The 27,904-nt window shown below is 37.6% G+C and overlaps 1 protein-coding gene across 2 annotated transcripts in view; it reads right to left on the bottom strand.

The window, feature by feature from the left end:
- Positions 1–10,076: 10,076 nt before the first annotated feature.
- ctdp1 (CTD (carboxy-terminal domain, RNA polymerase II, polypeptide A) phosphatase, subunit 1) overlaps positions 10,077–27,904 on the bottom strand; it is an 82,813-nt gene continuing 64,985 nt past the window's right edge. For both annotated transcript variants that reach the window (XM_043217782.1, XM_043217781.1), the window contains one exon: positions 10,077–11,973. In XM_043217782.1, coding sequence (XP_043073717.1) covers positions 11,926–11,973 — 48 coding nt within the window. In that variant the 3' untranslated portion in view covers positions 10,077–11,925. The remainder of the gene's footprint in view (positions 11,974–27,904) is intronic.

The raw sequence follows: 27,904 nt of genomic DNA, 5'->3' as shown, positions 1-27,904 counted from the left end.
ACTGACCCCCTCTAATTTAGAAGAATTCAGTGTGAAAGATCTGACAGTCTCATTCCCAAATAACACTGCATTTGCATTCCTACACTGTGTTTGATGTTTACTTCAGCGGAACGAGCGCACTCGTATAACCTCGGCTTTAATTGAAGAAATGGGCACAAACATGGAGATGCGATCTTGATCAAGCACTCTGACGCTTGTACACTGTAATTAATGTCAATTGCTTTGCCAGACATCAAGAGGACTGACGAATGGAAAGCCGGCGATGTAGGAGACTTTTGTGTAGTTAGCGGTCACAGCGCAGTTCCTGGACGAAAGCAGCGGTCCAGCGCACAGCTTCAGACGTGTGGGTGGGCTGCAGATCGCAAGGTTACCAACTTTGATCAGCTTCAACCTTGGAATCATCAGGATGGGCAAAATAACCCATCTGGGGTCATTTTCATGATGCTTTCATTAATCCTGTCATCATTTACTATGTTTTCCCAAAACTGCGATTTTTTTTGTAGTACGAAAAGATTGTTTTTGTTGCTATTGTAACACCGAAACGTGTTTTTTGGAGTATAAGACACATGCTGTAAAAAATACTGTAAAATTTACAGTGAAATCGAAATTCTACCGTAAATAATACGGTAACAACAATTTTGGTTTTTACGGTTTTAAATTGAATTTATAGTTAAATACCGTAATTTCATTAATTGATATAATGTTTATATACCAACCTATTAATATATTGAAACCTATGTGCCTTGAAATACACTGATAACCACTGAAAGCGGGTGGCGATGAGAAAGCCGCGTGACGAAGGAAGGCCCATCACAAGCAGCTTTTGAATATGAACATATATAGAAGGCGATCAGTATCATTTACACTAAACACCGTCATGGAATATGCCATGAACAATGATACGCTATAAATGAAATGTAGAAAGCACAATGTCGTATTCAATGTCCTGATTCAAACACAAACCCACAGCATTCAGGGTAGTTTTGAGGCTGAGCGGAAACTGTTGATCTGCGTCTAATTTTATGTTGTCTTCTTTTGCATTCATATGTAAATCATGCAAGCTTATTTTGCAATATTACATTGAAAGATCATAAGTCCCCACCCATAGACCCTCTCTTTTAAGTATAAACAGGAATATGATGACCTTCTACTTGTGATAAGACTGACCAAAACAGGTTTAAAAAGGGCCAGTGCTGACATGTTGAACAACATGATAGTGATACAATTTTTGGGTGAATAGCTTGAATAACTCACTCATCCTATATAGCAATATCTTATTTTGTTTTTACATTTTGGCATTTTCTAAGTGGTGTTTACCCATGCAAAAGACCTTGCCATGACGCTTTCTAGGGTTTTCAAATTTCCAAATTTTTATGATCTACTGGTCTCTACGTAACCCCGCTCCCTCCATCCCTCGCCCTGAACGTCTCCGATTCAGCGTCCGCTCAAAAAATGATCAAATTAGATCCATAATTAGGGTGCACTTTACCTAAATGAGCACTAATGAATAATTAGCTCTTACGTAACTCCATCATTGGTTAGTTTTCCTGTTGGACTGAGCTGCTGGGTCAGACGTGTCAGGCATATTTGCCTGTTCATTTAACTTCTAGTAGATCAAACGATAAAATGTTGCAGATAAAGGCATCAGAGTAACGCTAACAACATTAGCGCGTATGTTAATCTGTGTGTGTCTCTGAGGCTGAGAGAGTGGGAGAGCATATTGATGATCATATTTATTTGTTTGGCTAGTGTCTTTATATATATATATATATATATATATATATATATATATATATATATATATATATATATATATATATATATATATATATATATATATATATATATATATACACATATACATATATATATATGATATGATATATATATATATATATATATATATATATACACACACACACACACACACACACACACACACACACACACACACACATACATACATACATACATATATATATATATATATATATATATATATATATATATATGCAAAAACAAACATATGCACACATGATATTTGTTTGACTATGATGGTGATGATGTACAGCAGTGTGGTGACAAACACAAACACTACCAAAAAATATTATCCTTCCCACTTTATCCTTCCATTTTCAGTTGCACACAATGGCACAGCATGAGATTTTCAAAACTATTAGATAAAGATGTTTTAACGTGCAATTTATCAGCGTAATGCAGTAACGCAACACAATGGCCATTTAGACCGCGCCATGTGATATTGCTTCACCCCTTTTCATTCCACTCTTGGGAAATGTCATATTCATAATGGCTCTGTACTTGAGTGCTTGCATGAGGCTGTTTCTTCGTCTTTTGTCGGAGGTCTTGAGGGTGAGCTGACAACTGATTTCCTCTTTCCCAGACGTCTTGATGGAGCTAAATTGAGAAGGTGCTGGATGGAAATGTGGAGTGATTGACACTATGTAAGTCATAAAGTGAATGAGTCACTTTAACTTTTTACTCGCCAAATGAAATATAAAGAGTATCATGGAGTAGTTTTTCTACAACCTAATGAATCTAATGAAAATGATTGTGAATTACATTGTTATTACATCGTTACAACATTGTAATAAGTGATAAGGCTAAATGCCTGTTAGATGATGTTTTAATTTCAGGTTGTTCCTCAGACAGTGGTATTGTGCAAAATCAGAAACCCCAGGATCTGTTCGCATGGCATTTGTCTTGACGTGACATTGTACAGAACTATTATTCCATCACATTAGGCACAGAAAATGAAACATGTGCTCATTATACAAGCCTGATTGAGGTTAACACTACTGTTAACTCTACTGTGTGTCTTTGCTCTTTCTCCCTCTCTCTTTTTTTTGGTCTGACACTGTGCATAGTGAAACACTTCTATTTACAAAGTGCTCATGCAAGGATTTTGCATAACAAAGGTAAATATCTAAACATGGAGTTGGCTGAAAGGAAGTTTTTGGGAAACCCGTTTGAAAGAAATAAAATACCTCTTCATTAGGAGAGACTAAAAACCATGATAAAAGCTCAAGGAAAATCAAAGAGAGGAGCACAAGTCTTCCCTGCTGTTCTGGCTCACTCTGAAAGCACAACCCGATTCGAAAGAGCAGCTTTCTTTGGTAACTCTCGCTGGAGCGTCGCCTTCATTTTAGGTGGAAGCGTTTTATTAAATTTAAAGCCGTTTTAGAGATTTGGAAGTCCTGAAAAAGCACCATCAATAATCTCCGAAGGCTGAGTATTATGAGGAACAAAGCGCACCAGCTGGAGGAGTCCAGAGTTTCTGTCAGCAGGACAAGATCGTGCCAGAGCCGAACAGATTTCAATCTCTGCGGCTTCCTTGGCTTGAAAACTATCTGCCAGCATGATGCGAGAGCGTGATTTATAGGTGAAGTGTGCCATTTCTGCTCCACTAAATGACAAAAAAACATTCCCACGGGTCATCCAGGTGCTAAAACTCATGGCAATGTTAAGGCGCACAATGCTTTTATGGAAATAACCCTGTGTCTCACTCGCTATGCGGATTTCAGCACGGGTTTTTCAAAATGGCACAACGAAAGAAACAGAAAGAAACAGAAATTTTCTCTCAAAATGCCCAAGCTGCTTCTTTTTTAAAACATGCAATAAAAAGTGCACAGAGATCACTGAAGCTGTTCAGTTATGACAACGATGTATTAAATAACGAGTCCCGTCACCATCAGATCACAGAGCCGAGCGCGGAGCTTCGAGATCAACTTGTTAGTAGTTTAAAAGTTGAAGAAAGTAGTAAAACAGAACTGGTGAAACTTTGAACCATCTTGTTAGGGCCACTGCGAAGTCCATGGTAAGAAAATGATAAAAAACAGACACTAAGGATGAAGGGAGCATGAAGGATAATTGACAGGCGAGTGATCGGAGGCAGACACGCAACCAGGCCTCTGTGGTCGAGTGACGAGAAAGACATGTCTCCAGTTCTTTGAGTTAGTTACATTTAGAGTTTGCTGAAAGCCTTTTAGAAGAAAAAGCCGTACCGATGGTAAAAACGGAGCTCTATGCTGCGAAAGTGAAGCTGTGTTTGATGGAAACCACACACACTCTGACACTCATGTTAACACCAGCCAGTCTCAACACACTTTTCTAGTTCTCATATCACAGTTTATTGGCCTAAAGTGACCCACCACTGTTTGTGTTTTTGTGTGTGGTTGCATGCTCATTTCAGATCAGTTCCAACAGACCGAATGACATGCTTTCTGACTCTATTGCGATGCGAGTTAAAATTCGAGGAAAAGCACCTTTTTTGATTCAAACGATTAAAAGGTATTAAAGCAGTTTTTTGCACGTACGTTTAAAAGGTCGTTTCCGTTGACATTCTTGCATGTTATTGCTTTAAATGAGCTAAACGCAACGGTTTTGTACGTTGGCTTTTAACTGCGGTGGAAAGGACAAGTAAATAGAAAACTCGGGGTAATGCATTATGAAACACATTAATTTATATTTAAAGGTAATTATGTGATCGTGCAATCAGCCGCGTCCATATTTAAAAGGTTTCTAAAACAATTACCTTCAGGTCTGCGTGATAAATTATAGTCCGATTTTCAGCCCTCGTGCATCAAGAGCAATACATAACCAATCTGATAGGAATTTGTTCGAGGCCTTATGTGCATGATAAGCGATTTAAAAATTCAAATGACGCCGAAGACTGGTTTCTGCTTGTCAGATTGGATGAAGAGCTTAGTGTAGAAGCCGGTATAACCGCACGAATCCCTGGAGTCAGAGCACAGAATCTCTCACAATCAAACACGCAGATCTTTCAAATGAAAATTAAACCATCTTCTGAATGATTTATCAGTCGTCTCTGGCTTTGCCTACTGATGTCAGAAACACACGGTCACGCTGGGTTTAATCCTCTGCTGAAATGTTACTTTAATGTCGTGTACAGAGGTACTTTACCTGAAGCTATTAGAACTTGTATAGTGATGAAACTAATTACAAGGATCTTCTGATCATTGACTCATCATCATGTGCTGAAAGGAAGTTCTGCCTACGATGTCTGAGCTGCTCTATACCATATAAACCGTATTGATTTTGTACTATATTAATAAATGAATAAATAGATCACTATAAAGGTGGTCCGTACAGCTTGTCATATGATAGCTTTGTGTGAAGTTGCTGTTTACTGATAATCTCTGGAGGAATAATTCTACATTTTCTGCTTCGAGACTCTGTATGAGTACAATAATAAAGATTCATATCCAATACCGATCAGATAAACAACACAAATGTACTCTTTTCTCTTAAAAATCCATCCATCTATTCATCCATCCTCCATCATTCTATCTATGATCCATCCATCAATACTCCTATTTATCCATCCATCCATCCTCAATCATCCATCCATCCAACTCACCCTCTATCCTCGATCATCCATCCATTCATCTCACATTCATCCTTAATTATCCATCCATCCATCCATCCATCCATCGTCAATCATCCATCCATCCATCTCACATTCATCCTCAATCATCCATCCATTCTCAGTCATCCATCCATCCATCTCATATTCATTCTCAATCATCCATCCATCCATCCAACTCACCCTCCATCCTCGATCATCCATCCATCCATCCACCCATCCAATGTACCACAAGCTGAAGATGTTTTAGCAAAGTTTTCATCATGTTGATCACCCAATCAAACGATACGGTAGGCTTTATAGGGTAATGTCATGGTGTTTTCTATTCACCGATGAGAAGATAAAAACATGAGGAGAGCTGCAGTATACAGATGCTGGTTGTCTTGCTCCTTTAATTATATATCAGATGTATCTGGTCTGTTCTTGGCATATGCTATTGAAATAGATCCTATTCCTTGTCATATATTGCTTCATTGTGAAAGGTCACTTCTTGAACAGTGTCTGAGATAGAAAGCGTATGAAGACATTCAGCAGACGGACACTGTGAGGTCCAGCGGCCCTGCAATAAAGAGGTGGCTGGTGTGTAATTTGGTTTGGCACGGGACTATGATGGAGAGATGAGAGAAAAACACATGGCATCCGCCAGAGCTGGGTGACTATCAGAGGTGAGCGGACAGAGCGAACGCCAGCGGTTCACAATAAACCAAAACACTCTTTTATTGCCTCTCTCTGGTTAACTACATTGCCTCGTCCTGAAAAGATGCTCTCCAACATGTTTCGGGACATGAATGGGTTAAACGGCAGCCGTGGTTGCCAGAAATTCACTGTAAAAATATTTCAGGTGTTACGTGACGGCATGTTGGGGCCTGTATATTTCATTAAGTGATCAATTGTTACAGTCTACCTGAAGCACTGCACTCTCCATCAAACACAGACACAAAACACCTTCAGCACATTCCTCGTCAAATAATGCAAGAAACATTCTCTAAATAACAGAAAATCTAAGCCAAAGTAAGAAAATATTCGAATAACATTATATTTGAGGACTTTAGAGAATGTAAGCACATATTAATATTCTCTACATACAATAAAACAATACATTTTTACAATAAAAGTATCTACAATGCATAGTTTTCACTATATGGAAAGTTACTATAACTGTAGCTTATTCTAGTTAAATATATTTAACACTCTTTCAGAACTGACTATAAGTAACTTTTCAAGAACATGTCAACTTATTCTAACCCTAACCCTATCAGTCTTGTAATACTCTACTAAATTAGTTGACATGTAGGTAAAAAGCTACTTACATCAAAATAAAGTGCAACCCAAAGTTTAAGCCCAACTTCTGAACAGTATTTTCAGTAGCAATTAAACATTAATTAGTCACAGGGTGAGCTCATTTTAGTTCAAATGGACGTTCAGAAACAGGCTATTTGTTGATTATTTTACTAATTTAGCTAAAACTTTTGAGGACATTTATTGGCCATTTTCTCCCTAACAGCAGAACAGTAATCCTGACAGCTGCAGCAGATGGTTTATTAGCCGGGTTACTAAATCTATAAATAACGGCATCATAAACCGTATGCTGCCATTATTGTTTTGTCATCCCTCAAATGGCAAACAAATAAATCCTAAATATATGTAGAATATATGCTAGATATACATTTAGGAAATTAATTTGAAATACGCTTTTTTTCTTTAAACGGCAAAACGTATTTACATTTATGTTTATTAATATGTTTACTTCGATATGCATATATATATATATATATATATATATATATATATATATATATATATAATTGCTGCATGACTGCAGAAAGGGGGAAGACCCTGAAAAGCATGCTTTCGGGTGTAATTTTAGCAGAGGATGGAGAGCAGTGCTTCTGAATTCATTAGTCCACTTTCTTTCTTCTTTTTTTTTCTCAGGAAATTACAGCCGAGGGTCATTTTCACTATCTTTATGAGTGATGGTGGTGTAATTATTTCCACTCTTGGTTTGCGAGAGAGCCAAAGCAGAATATATTTCATGTTTCCAACGCTTCACGCAGCATGTCCGATCGTCAGGACGCTTCTAACCAGAAACACACAAATAACCTTCTCAAGAAGTTAAAGGGCACCTGTTAGGCTTATTTTTACACTGCAATGTAAATCGCAAGAATAAGTTCATGTGTGTAGTTTCAGCTCAAAATACCCCACAGATCACGTATTAGCACGCGAGTACTAAAATAAATTGTCTTGTTGAGCTGAAATTGTAAAATAAGTGACGGCAGTATAAATGCTGTCTACGACTTAAACATTCAAATAGAAACGGGAAACGTCTTTGTGTCTCTGGGAACGATTTCAGTTTGTTTAAAACTGTTTTCACTGTTCATATTTCTCTGATTCATATTTTTTCACCAGTAATGTTGAATTTGTTTCTTACCAACCCGCAGCTTTTACGGTTTTATCGGCTGTTCGGACTCTCATTCTGACGGCACCCATTCACTGCTGAGGTGAGCAATGCGATGCTACATTGTCCGATGAACAAACTCGTCTCCATTTGAGGATTTTTGTTAATTTTTTCTCGCATGGCGTATTAGCTAATGTTAACTTCTTCAGCATCAGTTATTTCTGAATGGACCTGTGCTCGTTTCAGTCCGTGTAAGACGCATGACCTTCAGTAAAAAAATCAAGACAACAAAACAGGTCCTAATGGTGTCTGTTCTGTTCTCACGGGGAATTACTGCCAGTGTGCATGACAAGAGAGTCGACCTCACCTGCCAATCAACACACACACACACACACACACACACACACTTTATTGGCTTTCTGAGCTTCATTCCTAGTATTTCCCCAGTGAAGACCGGCAGCCCTGAGAACAGACCAGAGCAAGAAAATACAGCTCTAACAGCCAAACAAAGACAACTTCTGCCACACGGAAATCAACGTCAGCAGAGACTGGGCTTCCTCTTTAGTGATGCTTTGCCAGGCCTTTACTGCAGCTGACTTCAGTTGTTGTTTGCTTGTGGGTCTTTCTGAATCTAGTTTAGTCTTCAGCGAGCGAAACGCAGCTCAAAGGGGATGGGATCTGGACATTGACCTAGCTTTTGCAGAATATTGTGTTTTTCCCTTCGAAACGTTTGTACTGTGAAGCTGAATGTTGAACTTTAAGCTCATATTAATTATGAAACTGTTTAACATTTTTTCATTGTTGAAGTTATTTGCTTGAAAATGTATACTATTATGCTTATTTAAAATATATGCCTTATGATTTATATATTTACATACTCATTTCAAAAATAATAAAAGTTGATATTTAAGTGTGACTTAAGTGCCCAAATGCTTGTGGACCCCTGAACACGATCCCTTAAGTAATTATAATACCTCACACATTAAAGCTGAGATTAAACTACAAGACGACAGAGGAGAGGGAAGTTGAGCTTTAATTACATTGAAGCTCGTAACACAATACAGCTAATATTAATGGCACAGATGACACAATTAGAAGATTATTGGGATTATGATTATTCTGAAAAGCCCACCGAGGGATCTAATGCTTAATCTCAGGATTAATTCAGCTCCGTGTTATGAGATTTGAGCGCTGGGATCACGGTCTGGAGTGTTTTCAGATATTTGAGGAACTCCTCCACCCGACTGCACTGTAAATCTTCATCTTCGGTTTTACAGACGCGCCGCTTCACTGCACTCAAAGACTCTTTAGTGTGTTTTATTGAGCGATTTGGAGCGGGCGGATGAAAGAGGATCACAGAAACAACACAGCGCCAGAGTCGAATCACTCCTGAAGCGGGTCTAACGAGCTTCAGATCATTTGACTTCAGGGAAATCCAGCACAAACCAGCACTAGTCTCTATTAACGGTTTAAGTAGTCCTTTAAAAGCTACATCCAGTTTGATCACTTTAAAATCTTTTTAATCATGTACAAATCCAGCTTGCTTTTTGTCAGGTAACACTCTTTTAAAGTCAACTTTTAGATTCTTTAGTATAAGCGTGTCAAGTGTCATTACATGATTTGTGTTTTTGGTCAAAATATAAGGATTTATGATGTTCAGTATCCGTTATTAAGACGTTATTGATGTTTTAGCTTTATGTAGAGGTCTTAAATGTTCAAAGAGCATTTGGTGTTAGGTGAAGCTTAATGCTAAATGGAGGGAAACACACATTTAACCTTCAATTTAGCTCTCCTGCTGTTTCTCAAAAGGAGTAAGGAAATATATATTACGGTTGCTCCAATGTGTTTCCTGAAGTTATTCTGTCTGAACATCACTGCATTAGATCAACCAAAAAGTGATGCATTAACTGGATCAAAAGTGACACACACTGAAGACTGATGATGACACTAAAATGATGATTTATGATATGCATCATTCAGAATGAATTAGTTTTAGCTCTAGATTAGTAGATTTGATGAAGTTTCTTCTATTTCAGTAAGCATATGCTAAACTTGTTTAGATGTGTACAAACTTTTCAGTTTTCCTAAATTGATAAAGAAGATAGACAAACGGAGAACGTTCTACACATCTCTATTAGTTGTGTTATTATTTCACACGCCTTTAATTTATTCAACAGTCGTGTTTTCAGTATGTTGAGTACACTTAAAGTTTTTTTTTAGTTTTCTTAACTCTATAGCATTGAAATACAATACAACAGAAAAAACTCAAAACGCTGGTTTATAAAACAAATCTTTATTAAATGAAAAGCATTTTGTTTGTCAAGTACGAAATAGAATATACAAATACTTTACATTGTCGAAAACAACGGCACAATGAAAGCGAAAGAAAATCCATCAGTCCAAAACAACACGAGGGACGAGGTGCGCAAACCTCGGAGAAACCGACTTGGATCTGGACGTCTCGGCTCGGCAGAAGAAAAGCGTCTCAGAACGGGTCCAGATCGGATCAGTGTGTGTACAGTGATGGTTCAGGGCGGCGAGAGCCAACCAAACACCCGGTTCAACGCTGCCACAGTGTTCACTATCAGCACCTGAAGCCCAGTGAAGAGGATGATATCTGCCAAAGCTGGCGTTCACGTCAAAACCCACAAGCATCAGTTCGTAGGTCGTTACAGAAAGAGTTCACACAAACACGACAAGTCTGTTATCATTTACTAGCGCATGTGTAGAGACGCAGAACATCTGAGCAAAAGTCGGATTTATTCATATTAACGTCGACCTCCAAGACGAACAAAAGCATTAAAAGTGGCCCATGTGACTCATAAGCAACTTTCAAAGTATTTATTTGTGTGAGGAGCAAACTGATCATCTTCAACTCTACAAAGCTCTAAAAGCCACATGGACTCTTAAAATAATGCATTAATATCGGTCGTCTTGTTAACGAGCTTCATGTCAAATTTGCATCGAAAGCTTGAAATTAAGCAAACAAAGACTCTCCTGTATTTTCCTCACATAAAGTTATTTCAGGAGACATGAAATATGGAGATAAATGTCATAAGGATCACTTTTATAAGACTGTTGCAGCTCAGACATTCTTCTTAAAGGAATAGTTCACCCAAAGATCATTTACTCATTCTCAAGTAGATTCAAATCGGTATGAATCTCTTTGTTCTGCCGATCACGAAAAAAAAATTCATAACTACTCGAGAGTGAGTAAATGATGATAGGAGTTTTATTTTTGTGTCAACCACTCCTTTAATATCTCAAATTTTTGGTTTGCAAAGAGTGAGTAAATGATGACAGAACTATACAAGTCATTTTTGCGAACTGCTCCTTTAATATCGCAATAAATCAGTCGCAAGCCATAGTGGTGTGAGTCAACTCTGCTGCAAATGTATTACATTTCACGTTCTTATCGGTTCTTCACGTAGCAGTTGGGAGTCTTTTTTTGGTAATAGTGGCTGTGGGCGTGTCTAAAGGTGCTGGTATTCTGGGATTGGTGCAGCACAGTGTCAGTCACACACAGGGGGCGGGGCACAAAACCAAAGGAAAGAGACGACACTGGACACATTCGGACGTCTGATTTTGACTGCTGGTGAGGACCACAAACCCCTCCGAACGTCTTCTGAGGGGTCCATGAGCAGAGCTCTTCAGACTCTTTGGCATTCGTTACCAATTAGTTGAAATATTTCATTTACATTTATATAAAAAATTAATTTCCGAACAGAAACTAAGTAAAACATCAGACACAGGAGCTCTACTTCCCACACCGCTAAGTAAATTCACAATAAAATGACTTTGTGTTGAACTTCTACTAAAACTCTATCTGTACATATCTATCTACTTTGTAAACCCCTTTTGTTTTATTTTCACACACACACACACACACACGCGCGCACGTGCACACATTTACTTGCGCTGTATAACAGCGACACAAACGCATGTTTCGTCTCTGGTACCTTACGAGGACACAGAATAGTTCATATGCATCATCGTCCAATCAGCTCACATGAAGTCATTTAGCTCCGCCTCCAGTGCAGCGGCCATCTCGTCAGCCTCTGAGCTGCTGCCTTCCTCATCCTCATTGGAGTCTTTACTGGATCCGCCATCACCATCGTCGTCATCTTCATCGTCGTTGTCTTCTCTGGCCTCCTCCAGCTTTCTTTTGTGGCCCCTAAAGATAGAAACACAGAGGCGGCGGTCAGTGATGCTCGTTAGTCAAAGAAGTTTGGGGAGAAAAGCTCATTGGTTCAAAGCGGTCTGGTTGCCAGGGTTACGCATGGCGATGTTGAGTGTTGTTGACAGTGATTGGTTGCAGCGCTCTGTCATGGTTCGCATGTCATCATCTCCACCTGCGCTTGACAGGCACCAGCGGAGGAGACCTGGAGCACCTCAAAACAAAAAAATGCCATCCCAACTTAGACGGCGCTCTCTTAGAACAGGAACAAACTGTGGGTACCGCTGTTAACGGTCCAATGCAGAGTAAACCATTACTTTAATATGACACGTCAAAAGACGTTATGCCACACGTTAAATTTTTCAAATGTAAAATGTGGCGTAATGCTGTGTGCGTAGCTTAGAGCAAATAAAAGCAGATTCTAAGGCTTGACATTTATCTTGCTTGAACAGCCTACTAAATTTGAAACTGCGTAATATTAAATATTTTACCTACAGTGTTTTTAAGGGCCGTCAAAAGCTGCATGTTCACTTTGCGGCGGTGCCTAAAAGCACACTCTGGTTGGCCACCTACTGTATGTTGTACTACAAAATACTAGGTTTAGTCTTAAAAATATCTCATTATTTGCTATTTTTTGTTATTAATTGTGAAATTAACTAGTAACTAAATAATGACACCATTGTGTTTTCCTCAACATGGGCATTTTCTACCTTTACAGTAGAAAAATATTTTTAATTATCAACCAAAAATGTAACTTTTCCATTATTACTCAACTCACAAATGAAATTTTTGTGAAATTGAGAGAGTGATATCTTTTGCCCTTTTTTTTCTACAGCATGATGGGACTTAACCCTGCTAAGTATATTTTTTAATTATTTTGTACTTAAAATGAATGACCTTACAATCTGTATTCAGGCATTTCATTATCATAAAATAAAGTTATTTAATTATCCCAAACCCCAAGGTGATGATCACGACTCTAAAAACATGCTGTAGATTGGTATAAATTAATAATTTTATTGTCTACTTTGACTCTCTTACAACATCTGACAAGAAAATACCGAATGAATGCAAATAAAAATGGCACCCACATTACAGTTATAAATACTAATATTAGTCTATAAACTATTAACAGTTCTCTCATCGAGCAGAAAAGAATTAATCAAATAAATGTGACTGTTCAATGTCGCAATTGAACAATTATAATCGAACACGACTTCCTGAGGTAGTCAAATAATGTTCTGGCTACTGATGGATGGATAAGATGAAGCATTGGATGAAGGCCACTAATAACACAAATACCGAAATGTAAATGTCATGCTCACAGAAAAACTGAACTTCTGCTATTATTACAAAAGCTGTTCGTTTAAACTTTCCATTCATCAAAGATGAAAAAATTAAAAGCATCATAACAGTTTTCGATCATGCGAAATATTTCTTGAGCAGCAAATCAGCATTTTTAGATTGATTTCTGAAGGATCACGTGACAAGACTGAAGTAATGAATGTAGGTAAAGTTATAAACATGCTCAACGTGTATACTTTAAATGAACAAACCTGTATATTTAACAGTTTATATAATGATTATTATGCATTATTAAGTCTTCTGAAGTCGTATAATATTTTTTTGTGAGGAACAGACTGAAATATAAGCCATTATTTGTTAAAAAAATCTTCCACTGCTCTTTCAACTTACAACATCTGTCTGTCCATCACACGAAGCACAAATCAGAGTAACATTTAAGCTACTTTTATGGTGCTTTTGTGTTTGATGGTAGAAAGAAATGAATACAGGTCTGGAATGAATACATGCGCTTTCATTTGCGGGCGAACTATTTCTCAACGCAGCCTGAAGTAACATACGAAGGAACATTAGCTTCACATACATGAAAGCCAATCAAATTGACACTGACAAACACGCACGACTACCTTGTAAGCAAGTTTTGAAGAAGTCAGACATAATAAAGCTCCGCCGGATCTAAATAAGCGCCAGCTGTCATTAGATGTGCTGACAGTACAGACAGCTGCTTTGATCACTGGATAGTGTGTGTGTGTCTCACATTTAGTGTAATGATGAATCCACTACCACCTGCTGATAGAGAACCAGCCTGACGACATGAATAAAAGATAAAAGCAAAGGAAGGACAGAAAATGGAAAACATTAGGAAAGAAAGTCAACCTGACAATGGAGCAGCCCGTGCGTTTGATATTTATGGACTGAGTAACGGGAGAAATGAGGATCGGTGTTGCGTTCACACCATTTCGGTTTGTGTACATGCACCTAGGATAATTAGAAGAAAAACAAACAGGAAGTTCTGGAAGCTCTTTGAGCAGTGCCATCGTGTAAGTTCGCTGTGCATGTACGCAAACCACAGACTTTAGCTGAACTGCAACACAAAGTCTCAAATCTTCAATCAAAGCACAGACTAAAGCGCAGCGCTTTTATTCAGGCAGCTGTCATTCCTCTTTCTTTATGTGATATTTAATAGAGAGAATCTGAGGTCAGATTAACCTCAGAATATATGGGAATATGAAGTTAGGACTACAACTAAAACATGAGAGCTCCTCGTCGAGGTCATCTACTATGAAAGCGAAAACTGCCATCACTAACGCTACTGCGTGGTCTCGATATCTTTATATCTACAAGAAAAGGGCTCAAATGCAAATTGAAACATATGGAAAGTTTTGCAAATCCTGTTTATTTGCTTGAGTTTATCCTTTTTTTTACCAACTGAAATCAACTTACGCCTCAACTAAACTACACTGATAGCCAAAACACACAAATGCCGTACCCTAGGCAGCGTAAAACGCCAAAGGAAGCATTGAGGTAGGAAGCCTACGCATAACTTCACATGTACACACGCATTATACTACACACACAATGTGGCAGTGTAATTATGCTGGGATATGCATTTAACGAAGCCAGAAATGTATTAACTTCTCATTGTCGCAAGTTTGCAAACGTGAGATTTAGAATGAATTGTTCAATACGTACAACTCCTGGAGGAGCTCGAGATTTTGTTGGTTTTAGGTATGCATCGATTCCGATGCTCAGGATCTCCATTGGCTCTGATACGGTCATGTTCTGTGGATGGGGTATCAGGCAGAGGAGACCGATCCAAATCCGATCTTGTATTCTGCCCAACGAATGGCACACATTATAAAAGACAACATGTATTGGAGTCTTTCACATTATAATACTTTTCTTTTTAGTAGTCTTTCTTGATCTGTCCTATCCATCAGATGTTGCTGCCTTCACTAAACATATAAAAGAAATGTCTATTCATTTTATAGTTTATATTCATTTATACATGTATTCTTTAATGTGTTTTACAACAATACAAAAAGCAGTCCTATGCTTATTCACTTTTATTTGTGAATAAAACTGTGACTGTGTAGACTGTGTAACATTATTGTGCACCCTAACCTAACGATATTTCCGTCATAGATTATGATTATGTATCGTTTTATTTGTTCTTTTTTATTTGAATAAAACTGAGCTGGTATCGGATTGGATCAGTATTGGTATGGCATCAGATCGCTTCTGAAAAAATGGTATTGTTGTATTCCTGTTTGTTTACATTGATACGTACGATACGAAATAGCCAAAAATAGTATTTTTATGGAATCATGAGCCCGTATCAGACAGTGTTTAGAAAAAAAACAAATCATTGTTTCTGCTGACAACTACAAAGAAATGCTGCGTTGTTGAATTGTCTGGAGAGTTTTCTGACAACGGCTCAACACTCACCCAGCGACAGCTGTCTGTGACCCCGCTGACTCAACAACACCTCAAAGCACACGTCTGAAAATAATATGCATGCTTGAGACGCCTCAACTAAGAGCACCTTCTCCGTCGGGAATAGCGCTGTCAGGCTGGAAAACCAGCGGGACACACGGAGGGCTCCTTCTCAAACCGCAAATAGACTCGTCACTAATGCCGCAGCGGCAAAACAGAACAAAAGGAGGAATATCCCTATTTCTTATGTTCTGTCTCACTCCCTCACTTCTCTCACTGTCTACAAGAAACAGATTACATAAGCACAAAGGCTGTGAGAATGAGAGAATGGGCTTGTGGGAGGAGGATGTGACTGCAGAAACCCGGCCGGCTCAGAGTTTGTTCCCGCTGAATGCACCTGAAAGATTTAAAAGGGACAAAGCCCTCACAGCCGGGGAGAAAGAAAGGCAACTTGATGAAAAAAAGAGAGAAAATACAGAAAGAACAAAAGCACAACAGCGTTTCTCGCCCCTCGTGTCGTTCCAAAACTGTATTTTCTGAAGATGATTCATGGGAAACTGAAGAAAGGAAATCATACAGGTGAATAAACAAACGACAGAAATGTACTATCCTTTGAAAGCCACAAAAGAGGCATTCAATCCACCCTGGAGGTTCAGTGATGTGTGTTCGATTGAACCCAAAAGGCTTCGTTCTCATACGGCCGTGTGTTAAGCACCGTGATGGGTATTATTGACCGAAGACGAAGGGGGTAATTGATGGTTGGACATGCATGCGGTGGACAGCGCGGGTCAATAAGTGTCACGTTTTGTCCTGATGCATCCTCAAGAATGAGGTCAGGAAGGGTGAACGAGGCACGAGTGTTTATAGATCGTTTCAGACATTGTGGAGTTTGTTTACTGTGGGGTTCAGAAAGACAAGACCGCACGAGTTTAAGTACTGTGGCCCATCAATTACACGGGAAAAAGACTTAGCTTCTGTTGGCATCGCGCCTTGAACTGAAAAATGGTTTAAAGAGTGACAGTGTGTCAAACTAAGCACAGCTCCCCCCAAAAAAGTGATGAATCAAATCTCAAAAGAGTGTGAAATGTACACGAGCGTCATCGCTGCTGCAGATTTCCCTCCTCTGTGAGCACGGGACACTTCAAGAGGCTGGGGATGACCGCTTGTAATGTTTTTGTGGTTTCAGGGTTGTCTACACTACAGGCTGCATTTGTTTGGTCACTAGTAAAATGAAAGCAGCGACATTGTAAAACATTATTATAATTTATAAACTTCTATTGGAATTGGAAATAGTAATTTATTCTTGTGATGCAAAGCTGTTTTTCTTAGCATCATTACTCCAGTCTTAAGTCTCACATGACTCTTCAAAATCATTCTAAGATGCTGATTCGCAAGAAACGTGTCTGATTACAATCAATATTGAAATTAGTTGTGCAGCTTCATTTTTTTTCTTCTCAGTATTCTTCTCAGTATTTTTTTTCCGATCAGTTTTAAGCATCCTGTTGAATAAAAGTATTCATTTCTTAATGTTCTTCCTGACGAAAGAAAGAAGGTCTAACTTTTATTCTCGCTGTATATAACTTGTATTTCCAAATACGGTAAGGGGCATGCTTGAGGTATTTGGCCAAATCGCCATACACTGCACAGCTGGCCAATCAGAATGCATTTTATCTTTCAGTACAATATGCTTTGTAAAAGTCATTGTGTTTCAAAAAGGCAAAACAGATAGGATCAACAATAAATTAAACAACGTAACACCGAATATGCAAAATAAAGTTATTCATAGCTTCGTCACTGATCATATATTGACGACACATGCACATGATGATATTTGATACGTTCCCGTACGCAACTGGAAAATGATTCAACTATTTAATTCGGTCCTTTAAATCCTTGTTCTGAGTCAGCTGGTGTGGATCACGGGAAGCTCTTTAAACAGCAGGATGTCAAACAGTATTGTACAGTCTGCATTAACGCACCGCAGCACACAGCCGGAGTCTCACGGGCTGACCTGAAGCTTTGATGGCACTAGCAGCTCTATGTAACAGATTTGAGGCTCAGTGATTTTAAGATGGCTCCATTAACTTGTAATTAATTAAACCACACAGTCAGAATTCTGATGAAGGGGAAAATAAAAAAAAAAGAGAAACAGCAGTGCTTTCAATGCAGACAGCATGAACGTTCCCTACCTAAGGTTTAGGTTAGTCTGTTTTTTTTTTTTTTAACATAAAATGCTGGGGGAAGGAGAAAGCAGGTAAGGAAATCGTAAGCATGATGATTGTGTTTACAACACACTTTCAGATAAGCAAAGTCACTTTGAATTACAGCTTTATTCCTCTCTATCCCTGTCTTTCTGCTTGGAGTGTCCTGAAGTGGACTTAAAGTGCATGTAATGACAACGTACTGCAACTTTTTGTACTTAAATATCACTTCCTTTCAAATTCATCCATTCGGGGATTTTAAATAAATACTTTTATTCATAAAGGACACGTTAAATTGATCAATAATAAAATACATAAATAAGTGCTGCTCTTTTGAACACTGCATTCATCAATCATAGAAATATGAGAATAAATAAGCAAATAATTACATTAAAGTGACGGATCACATGACGTTGCAGACTGAAGAAATGGTAAAAAATTCAGCTCTGCATCAGAGGAATAATTTACATTTTAAATGCATTACAATAAAAACAATGATTATTAACTGCAGCATTCCATAGTATATCTGTTTTACTGATTTTTTTGTTGTTGATCAAATGAATGCGACTGTGGTGAGAAGAAGAGACTGCTTACATAAACATTAAATATCTTGGGTCTTAAAAAAATCTCAACAACCCCAAACTTAGCATATTTGTAGCTTTTAGTGCATGTGTGGTATATAACAACATAAAAACCAACAATGCACTAAGAGCTCAAAGAAGTGACTCTGGAAATACAGACTCCAATCACGTTTGACATGCTGCCAGCGCTTATTAATTCATAAGAGTCTAAAACTTTCAAGCTTAACACTGCTCATCATAAACCAATTAATCTTTATCCCTGAAAACATAAAACACCCATAATTAACCCAAACAGCAATAAAAGTCAGGATTATTGACTCTGCTCTCATTAGAGTTTAATGTAGGACAAATGATTATTCCTCCAGAACCACAGCGTGATCTGTAACAAGCAAAACAAAGATTAAATAAAACAACGGAGGGGAAACTAGCTGATCTGCACTTCATAACTTCACATAAACCTGAATCAGTGAGTAAGTTCAGACATAACTTACGGGCAGATGACAAAACAAGTCAAAATCTAATAACAGGAATCTGTAATCTCTATATTCTCAAACATCCAGATTGAAATGAAATTTTTGAAAGATCGATCCATCACCATTTCAAAAAAAAAAAGAAGCACTATTTTGTTCTTATTGTGTTTTGGAAGAAACAAAACTTTGCAGAAATGCAATTCAGAAGAGCACCGCGCAGAGAAACCAGAGAGAAAGCGAGAGGCCGATATGAGAGGGAGGAAGTCCATGCACCTCATCATCCATCATCTCAACAGTCGTTCACCGTCTTTAATCCATCACAGGTCTGTTCTGGGAGGACATAAAAAGAAGCCGGCCCTATTCAAAGACCATCCATTTACCCAGAAGCCCCCGGACGCAGCGGCAGTGATACATCAATTACAGCATGCATGAGAAATGCAGCAGCACTCATCTACAGTAAGGGCAAAAAGTCACCATTTAACGACAATTACAAAGTAACTAACGAGTGATGAGGATGAAATTTCTCATTTATCTGTATTTAACCACCGGAATAAAATACAAACGAGCGTTTCAAACGAGGAACCTCGGGTTTGGAGAGCGTTGTTCGCTCGCACCTTCATTAAGCAGTCAACAGGCAAATTATTTCTGCCTCACTAACTTCATAAACGTGCCATTCATACACACGCTACTGAAATCATCATTAGCCAGGAAACGAGTGGAAGGATCTTCTGAACTGATCCCGTGGGACATCACAAATCCAAATCCTTTTTAATCGGCATTCACTTCTTTCGCTGTTTGTTTCCATGGAGAACGGACCCAAGACATGGGCAGCGGTAATTAAATCAGATCGGGAGTATAGCATACTCTTTCTCTGGCTGTGTAAGCCTTTAAAACCACGCTGGGCTGTTCAGAGAGTTCTGATGGATCCATTAAGAGTGCAATAATGGGCCTCTTCCGTGCGTTATTTCACAGACCATAATATTCACCAACTGAGGAGATTGAATGTAAAACAGCACCTACAGGTCTGTTGCCATGGCATTAAGTGGCGGCTTTAGGTCTGGAAAATCTGCTGAAAGCCTTTGGAGGAACTGTACAATGTGCAGATAGGTGAAGGCCTAGGAAGCTCAAGGAAATCCATTAAGAGCAATGTTCTGAAAGCACCATGCTTCCTACAGGTTTGACACGGAGGAGAACAGAAGAACAAACTTTTAATGATGATTAGAGGGATAGCTCATCCAAAAAAAGACAATTCTGCCGTCATTAACTCAACCTAATGTCATTCCAAGCCCATGAGCTTTTGTTTATCTTAGAAACATAAATGTTTCTCTATTGAAATTCCATTCTATCAAAACTTTAAAGAGCCAAAAAGTTCATTAAGACAATGTAAAAGTAATCCACATGAATTTTGCGGGTTAATCCATAAAAACCTTGCATTGTATTGATTTCATGTATGCTTTTATTCACATAATCAGTGACCAAAGGATAAATGGAGCTGATCGAACAGGGTGAACAGAACGTGTTTTGACGTGCAAGAACCAATGAGTTTCCAATAAAGAAAACAAACAAACAAACAAACAAAAAAAATATATACACACAATAAAAAATTACATTTACAATTGTCCAAATTAAGTTCTTTGCAATGCACATTTATAATTAAATGTTAAGTTTTGTTAAGGAAATTAATCAAATATCATCATGGAAAATGATATTAATATTCTAATGATTTTTGCCAAAAAAGAAACAATCATTTTCTTTCATACAGTGTACTGTTGGCAATTGCTACAAATATACCTGTGCCACTTATGACTGGTTCAGGGTCATATTCAATCATGTTTGGTGATCTTATTGCACAGTTGTTTATCCTTTATGTTGGATTATGCTGCTTGATTTAAATGGATTAGTTTTATGATGGCTTTATGAAAACCTTAGTCAAAGTTTTGCTGGAATAGTCCTTTCATGGACAGAACTGGCTCAGGTTCAAAAGAACAAAAGAGAGATATGAGGGTAAGTGAATGACAATTTGCATTTTTAAGTGAGTCTTTAGAGGTGCAGTAAATAATTTTTTAAAAGAAAAAAATCTCCAACCATTTTTTTAATATTTGCTAGCATGCTGGAAAAAATGTATGTGGCTGTGAACAATAAAGAAAAAAAAGTGGATTGGACCAACCAGAGCTCTACTCTAGTAGCCAATCAGCAAGAGGTGTGCAAGAGGTGTTGTTTATGTTCATGAAGGGGAGGGGAGAAAGTTTGCAAAAAACTGCAAAAAAGTAATACTTTAAACATCAAAATAAATGGAAAATGAAGGGCACGAGCTACAGTAAGACCAGTAAGAATTAATATCGGAAAAGCTTTACAGTTCAAAGTGACTGTTTTATTTTGGGTGTTGATTTCATTTATCAAAAGAAATCACTTACTGAGCTTAAATGCTTACTTTTCAACAATTCCATTACAGCGTCTTCTATCAGGAAGTCTTCTATCATTGTTGTAGCTGAAAGATGAAACGGCATCATTTCGGATATTTATGCGAGTACATCTGATAGTTCTCAGCAGTTGGCACTCTCAAATGCAAGACTCACGCTGCTTTCTCTTGTGTATGAAGATTGCATGTGTATATGAGTATGCGCTAATTGAGACTTTGATCAAAAATGACTTACAGGGACAACCCCCACAGAGCAACCCATGGCAAGTTCTTTGATTAAAAGAACAGTTCACCAAAAACTCTGCATTACTGGTGCTTTCAAGATGTCCTTTTTGGAGCTTGAAAGACCCTGGTCAGCATCCAAAGAGCAGTGGAAAAAAAAAATATAGCAGCAAACAGTTTTGCAAAGACATGATGCTGAGTAAATGACAAAACTTGATGACTCATTCCTTACGCGGCTTCAGGAGAAAAGAAAGAAGCTTCACTTGTCTTTAAAGAGGATGCTTTTGGATTATTAAAAAAAAGTGATTTTATTCCCTGAAGCGAAATAACCAAAATATTACTGCTGTTGTAAAACATTTTAAAATGTTAATTATGGTGCTCTTTTACAGTCTGCTGAATATCCCACAGTGTTCCTGAACTGAGCACACTTTGGACTAATAATTAATGAAAGCTGACGATGAGCGCTTTTGAAGACTTCATTCTGTCCCGTTTCCTAACAAAGCCGTCAAGCGTGAAGAAGCAGGGGAGGAATGTGTGTATACTTTTGCTCATAATTGAGTTAATATGGCGACTGGGGCCTTTTCACAGCTAAGCAGCCAGGATGAATGCCCGTGAATGTGTACACACACACAGAAAAACACATAAGTATGGAGAGACAACAGCTTTTCATCTCTCCTCCCACGGCACGCTCTAATTGGCCCTCAGGGACCATATCCACGCTACGACGCCACACATTTATGTTGCAGGAAACACGTCTGTGTCTCTGCGATCCACATGCAGTCGAAAATGAGACATCTGTTGTCTGTATGCATTAGTATGGGACAGCATGATATTATATGTATTGTTGATGAGAAATAATTGCTGGTGCTTGCTAATGCAAGCTTAACGTTTACTACGGTGCATCTTGACACGAAACTTTATTAGGGAGAGGTGTGCTGTGATTTTATTATCCTTAAACTTTAGTCAATATTTGGTCAATATTCGCCATGTTTCTCTCTTGTTACTGCCAAAAGTTGTAATAAAAAGCATTTAATCATCATCCAGCTTTCACTATTGAGTATTATTAAGATTAATCGAGTTATAAGCCAATTATTTAAATGATTAATCAATTGAAGTGGTATTTTGTATGTGTAGTATGTGATAAAAATAGTGAACATTAGCCTTTTAAACGACTTATATACATCAATAACAATAGGGAAATAATAACTCTATCAATAAAGTATGAAAGAGTACTTTCTCAAAATGGTTATTTTGAACAATACGTTTAAAATAATGTAATATTATATGCTTTAACATCATGCAAATTAGTCAAATCACTTAAAACTGAAACCACTATTTGTAATGATAAGTGTAATAATGATTGGATGAATTTCTAATCTTTCTTTATTCTTGGCAAAACACCATTTAAAACAAAAAGTTTTGTAACTCAGTCGATTAATCGATTAACTCAGCAACTTGTATACTGCTGACCTAATAGAACTGCCCTGACAACCACGCAAGCACTAGTTACAAACAGAAAAAAACCCTATTTTCTTCAGAAAACATTAAAAAAACTAGAATTTTACAAAGGCTCACAGGATCACTTGTTCTTCAAAGCCAGTTCTGAAAGCATCAATCAGCTCCATCCAAATTAAAATCTCTGTCTGGATCAGTCGCCAATGGCTTCAACTTCCAGGAAAAAGTAGCCAGCTATTCTTCATAGACTGAAAATAAAATATCAGCGTTAGCCTTGAGATGAAGGTTGCTATAGAGATAATGTGTACAACACGATGGATACTTTTCCTGGAATCAATCACAGATTTTCTGTAAGCGCAGCAGGAAAAAAAAAAGTCAAAGACACGAGGGCTCTTTACTCACACACATCAACCCCCGTTTCATTAGCACTCAGCGGCAAACTCAAAACCACCACCATTACCATCCACCTTCTCCTTCGGGCATCAACCTGGAGAACCAGGAGAGCACCCAGAGATCTGTTTGGTTTCTTGCAGTGGTTGAGCAGCGGGGCTGATGGACTCTGCTGTGGACCACCAGATCATTAAAACCCTAAGCAGACAGGCCACCTCGCTGTAGTCTGAGTGATGAGATCTTCATGGAGAACAGCGCTCTCGCTCCTCAATCCAGAGCTTCTCCTGCCCTCAGGACACAGGAGCAGGAATTTCCTGTATCTGCCACCTTGACCGTGTCAGAAGAGGGATATTACTGATGGGAAGTAAAAGAAATGGCAGTGTTTGGTGCTCCGGGGGGGAATGACGCCTCTGATCACCGAACAGTCCTTCATGAGGCGAGTCCTGCCCTCAGGCATCTGCCAGACGACGCTTCAGAGAGGATCTCCTGGGTTTAACATGGCCAGTGTTTGAGAGCAGGACACAGTACTAACAGATCCTCACGGCGGTCCGATTTACAAATCTGTACCAGATCAAGGATTCAAACAGGAGCTAACATAAGGCATTATTTCTACAGTAAACCAACAATATTGGTATTTAAGAAAATAAATATTTATTGGCATTTAAAATTGTTACCAGATATGCAAACTTTTAAGATCTTCTGTTTCATATTTTTTTTAATACAGCAACTATTTTTTAATATAGCTATTATATGTAGACTAGTTTGCATAAATAGTTCTGCAGTATAATTTTACACATTGTTTTTAACACACACACTTTTTATACTTTACATACAATTCTGATATTAAAATGTCATATTTTAAAATATTATAAATATATTAATTTGAACTACAATACCATTTTAAAATGTTGTTACTATGTAATATTATGCAATAAAACAAATATATAATGGCCACATTATAAAAATACACATTATAAATATTTATAATAAAACAAACAGAAAAACACACACACACACACAAAGTTTTTTTAGAATTGATGGTATAAATAGCTGGTAACAATTTTATCCCATAAATATTAATATTTTTGTGAAAATAATTATTATTTAGTAACAGCTATACACAATATTCCCTTATAACTTTTAATATAACAATAAAATCTGACATAGTTTTGAAAAACGTCTAAAAAAAAAAAAAACAGATTAAAATATTATTTATATTACATATTTATCATTATTAAATATTACAGTACTAAATATATATTAGTAATGCAAAAAGTAATTGTTTTTTAAAATTATTTTAATATTAAGTCTCAAAAAACGTCTGTTTAAATGAGAAACCGTAGTCTAGATGCAGATATAAAAAACTAGCATGACAACAGTATATCATCGTGCCGTGACCTGTCACCAGCCAGCATCATAATGGCACTAGCAGCGAAATTCATTTCATTCTCTCAGAGGATCAAAAAACAAGGTGGGCTGGTTTGATTTAATTCATCAGCGTCCCACATGCACAGAGTCACAGCGCTGCGGTACGCTAAAACACACGTAATTCAATCTGCTCCCCGCTCTTTGTTAAAACGGCAGTCATATCAGTAATATGCTTAGAAACAGGAAGACTGAACTAATTTAATGTGGCTCCTCGCAGCACTGTGAAGACATGGGGCCGTCCTTTCACTCGAACCGCAACGAAAACAATGACGCGCAAAGAAAACCTAATAACAGCCCACAGAATTGTTTGTGCAGTTCTGTAACGTTAATTAATGCAAATTTGATCCTTTTCATGCTTAGAGAATAATCTAGCCAATTAGTAGATAGAAAAAGACCGCTTCTCCCACTCAGTAGTTGGCACATTAATGTAGTGTGCTAATAGTTACTAGCTATACTGTACTTGTCAACAATTCTTCCTTCTTTCTTGTCTTCTAATGTCATTGCCTTTTTTTTAACAACTTATAGTTTAAATAGTCCAATAATGTTTTTTTTCTAAATATCTACATGCAAGTACATAGTAGTTAAAGCCATTTAATATAAAGAGTGACTATTGATTTGACTTCAATAACAACATTATGTATAAATACTTAAACAATGAGAATCTATTAACAACTGATTTGTGTATTTATCATCATTAATATTAACAGTAAAAATTATTATGAAATTATTATTAATAATAATTGCAACAATTTATTAAAAGTAAATAATAATATGGATAATAATATGGCCTCGGATGTTCTGTGAACATAAAACGGGTTGTAATAATTGCCTTTATTAAATTTGTGTGCAATTTCTACATAAAATCTGGAAATATTCTAATGAGGGTTAAATAATTACAATTACACAATTACAATTAATGACATCATTATTAACAACAACAAGTTATTAATTTATTGCAAATTAGCCTTAATATCATTAACACCACCATCCTGCATCAAATCTGATAAACTAAATTAAATATTATTATATTTAAAAATTATTACAAAATTAAATTTTGGGGTGTTGCCTCCAAAAACATTGTCTGGTTTGCTCTACAGAATGTCACACTTTTTGAAAAAATACGATGAGCACTCTGTAGCGACTTTACTTTTGTACGATGTACGACTACTACGGCAACACATGCAGAAGTGATAGTTATTCATTGTGCAAGTGCATTTCAGTTATCACATATCACGATTACATTTTGAAAATTGCGTAAAAACCCCAAAAACAGATGTAAACCAGCTAAGACAAGAAGGTATTGGAACAAGCACAGAAATAAAAGTAGAATGAATATCGTACGCCATTTCCGAAATGGAGAGAGCTTCACGAAAACCTCGCACTGAAGAGACTCCGGCCTCTATATTATTCGTTGTGCAAGTAATAGTCATGTACGGGTGATTAGGAGATTAAACAGATATAAATGAGCTTCCATGAGAATGATTTAAAGTCCCGCGGTCCATCGTCGAGCTTCGCTTCTGTTATTTTTTTTCAAAATAGTGACCTCTAGCGGCGAAAAATGTACGTATGTATGCTACATCTGCGGATGTTTTACTACACCCAAACGGCAACGACAAAACTCTACACCAAGGAAAGTTTTTATCGATATTTCTTGAACTCAGCGTTACCAATAGGCTCATATCAGATTTTTATTATAAATTGGCATTATTGCATGCAACATCTTTTCGATATTTAAGACCGAACGGGCACTGCACAGAGAAAAATGCTGCTCTGTGCTTTTTTATCTCCTCTGGAGCCGCTTTAGACCAGAAGATTTAATGATGAGAGCATCAGGTCCATTCCCACTGGGAGAAGATAAATACTGGGTGAAATCAATCCTGCCTTCAGATGACTGAACAACAAGAACACCGAGAGGACGGCACAATGAGCTCGGCTGTGTTTTATCTAGAGTTTAGCACCACTGCACAAAACCTCACAAACCAGACCGGTGTATTTTTTTTGTAGGTTCTAGCTCCAGTTCCAAACACGGATAAAAGAAGCAGCTGACTACTCTAACATCATCGCTTTTGTAACGTTGCAACGTTCTAACAGACCTAAACACTTCTAAACGTTCTAATATTCCAAAAACAAATCAAACGAAAGCAGAGCACGTCACATGCAAGGAAGGGGCATCACGGCCCACATTAGTGTCCATGACCAGAGCTAGAGCTTTAACATCACCGTCCACTCGAACGACTGTAATAGCTTTCAAAGCGCTCACTTTACAGTGAGAGAACAGACTTTAGCTACGCAGTCGAGTCAATGAACTTTTTAGAGCTTTTCATTTAAACAGACAGCTCTGCAGCGGACGCTAGCCTCTCGCCTTTAGAGCACTGATGCACCACTAATGGAGTGTCTCGGTGCTTCACAAGAGATGATAAAAGCCCACCGCTGTTTTCCGTTTGGTAAACAACATTTACAGTTCGTAGCGTGAAACCCGTTCGAGTAAGAAAAAGAATCAACGGCTCTAATGAATCTCTACTGCGGCATAAATCAGAGAAGTGAGCAACAGCGGGTCAGTTTATTTAGCATCTGTGTTCTGTGTTAAGTACAGCGTCTCGGTCTGTTATCTGTGTATTATAGGGCTTGGAGTGCATGCCAGCGCTCGCTTTTTATTCAGTAACTTTTCATAAATCTTGAATTTAAAAAAAGAGCATATAAATAAGTCATAAAAATAAATAATGATAAAAAATACTTCATTTTGGATTCAATTTACATTTCATTTTTCAATTAATTTTTCATATTAATATTTATAATTATAAAAGGTATAATGCATTCATAAGCAACCGGAGTTAAAATGCATTATAATGTATGATTTGTTTGTCGTGTTTTAATACGTTAATCTGTCTAAAGGTTGAACAGATCATCACGTTTTTGTTTTTGATTAAAAGCTGGGATACACTGCATGGCTTTTAAAGTCAAAGTCAGCCTTATTTGCACTTTCCACAAAAACTATTTCAAAGCTGCTTTCACTGAAAAGCTTAA

Source organism: Puntigrus tetrazona, chromosome 19 (genome assembly GCF_018831695.1).
Source record: "Puntigrus tetrazona isolate hp1 chromosome 19, ASM1883169v1, whole genome shotgun sequence".
Lineage (NCBI taxonomy): Eukaryota > Metazoa > Chordata > Actinopteri > Cypriniformes > Cyprinidae > Puntigrus > Puntigrus tetrazona.
This window is presented reverse-complemented; position numbering and strand designations above follow the sequence as displayed.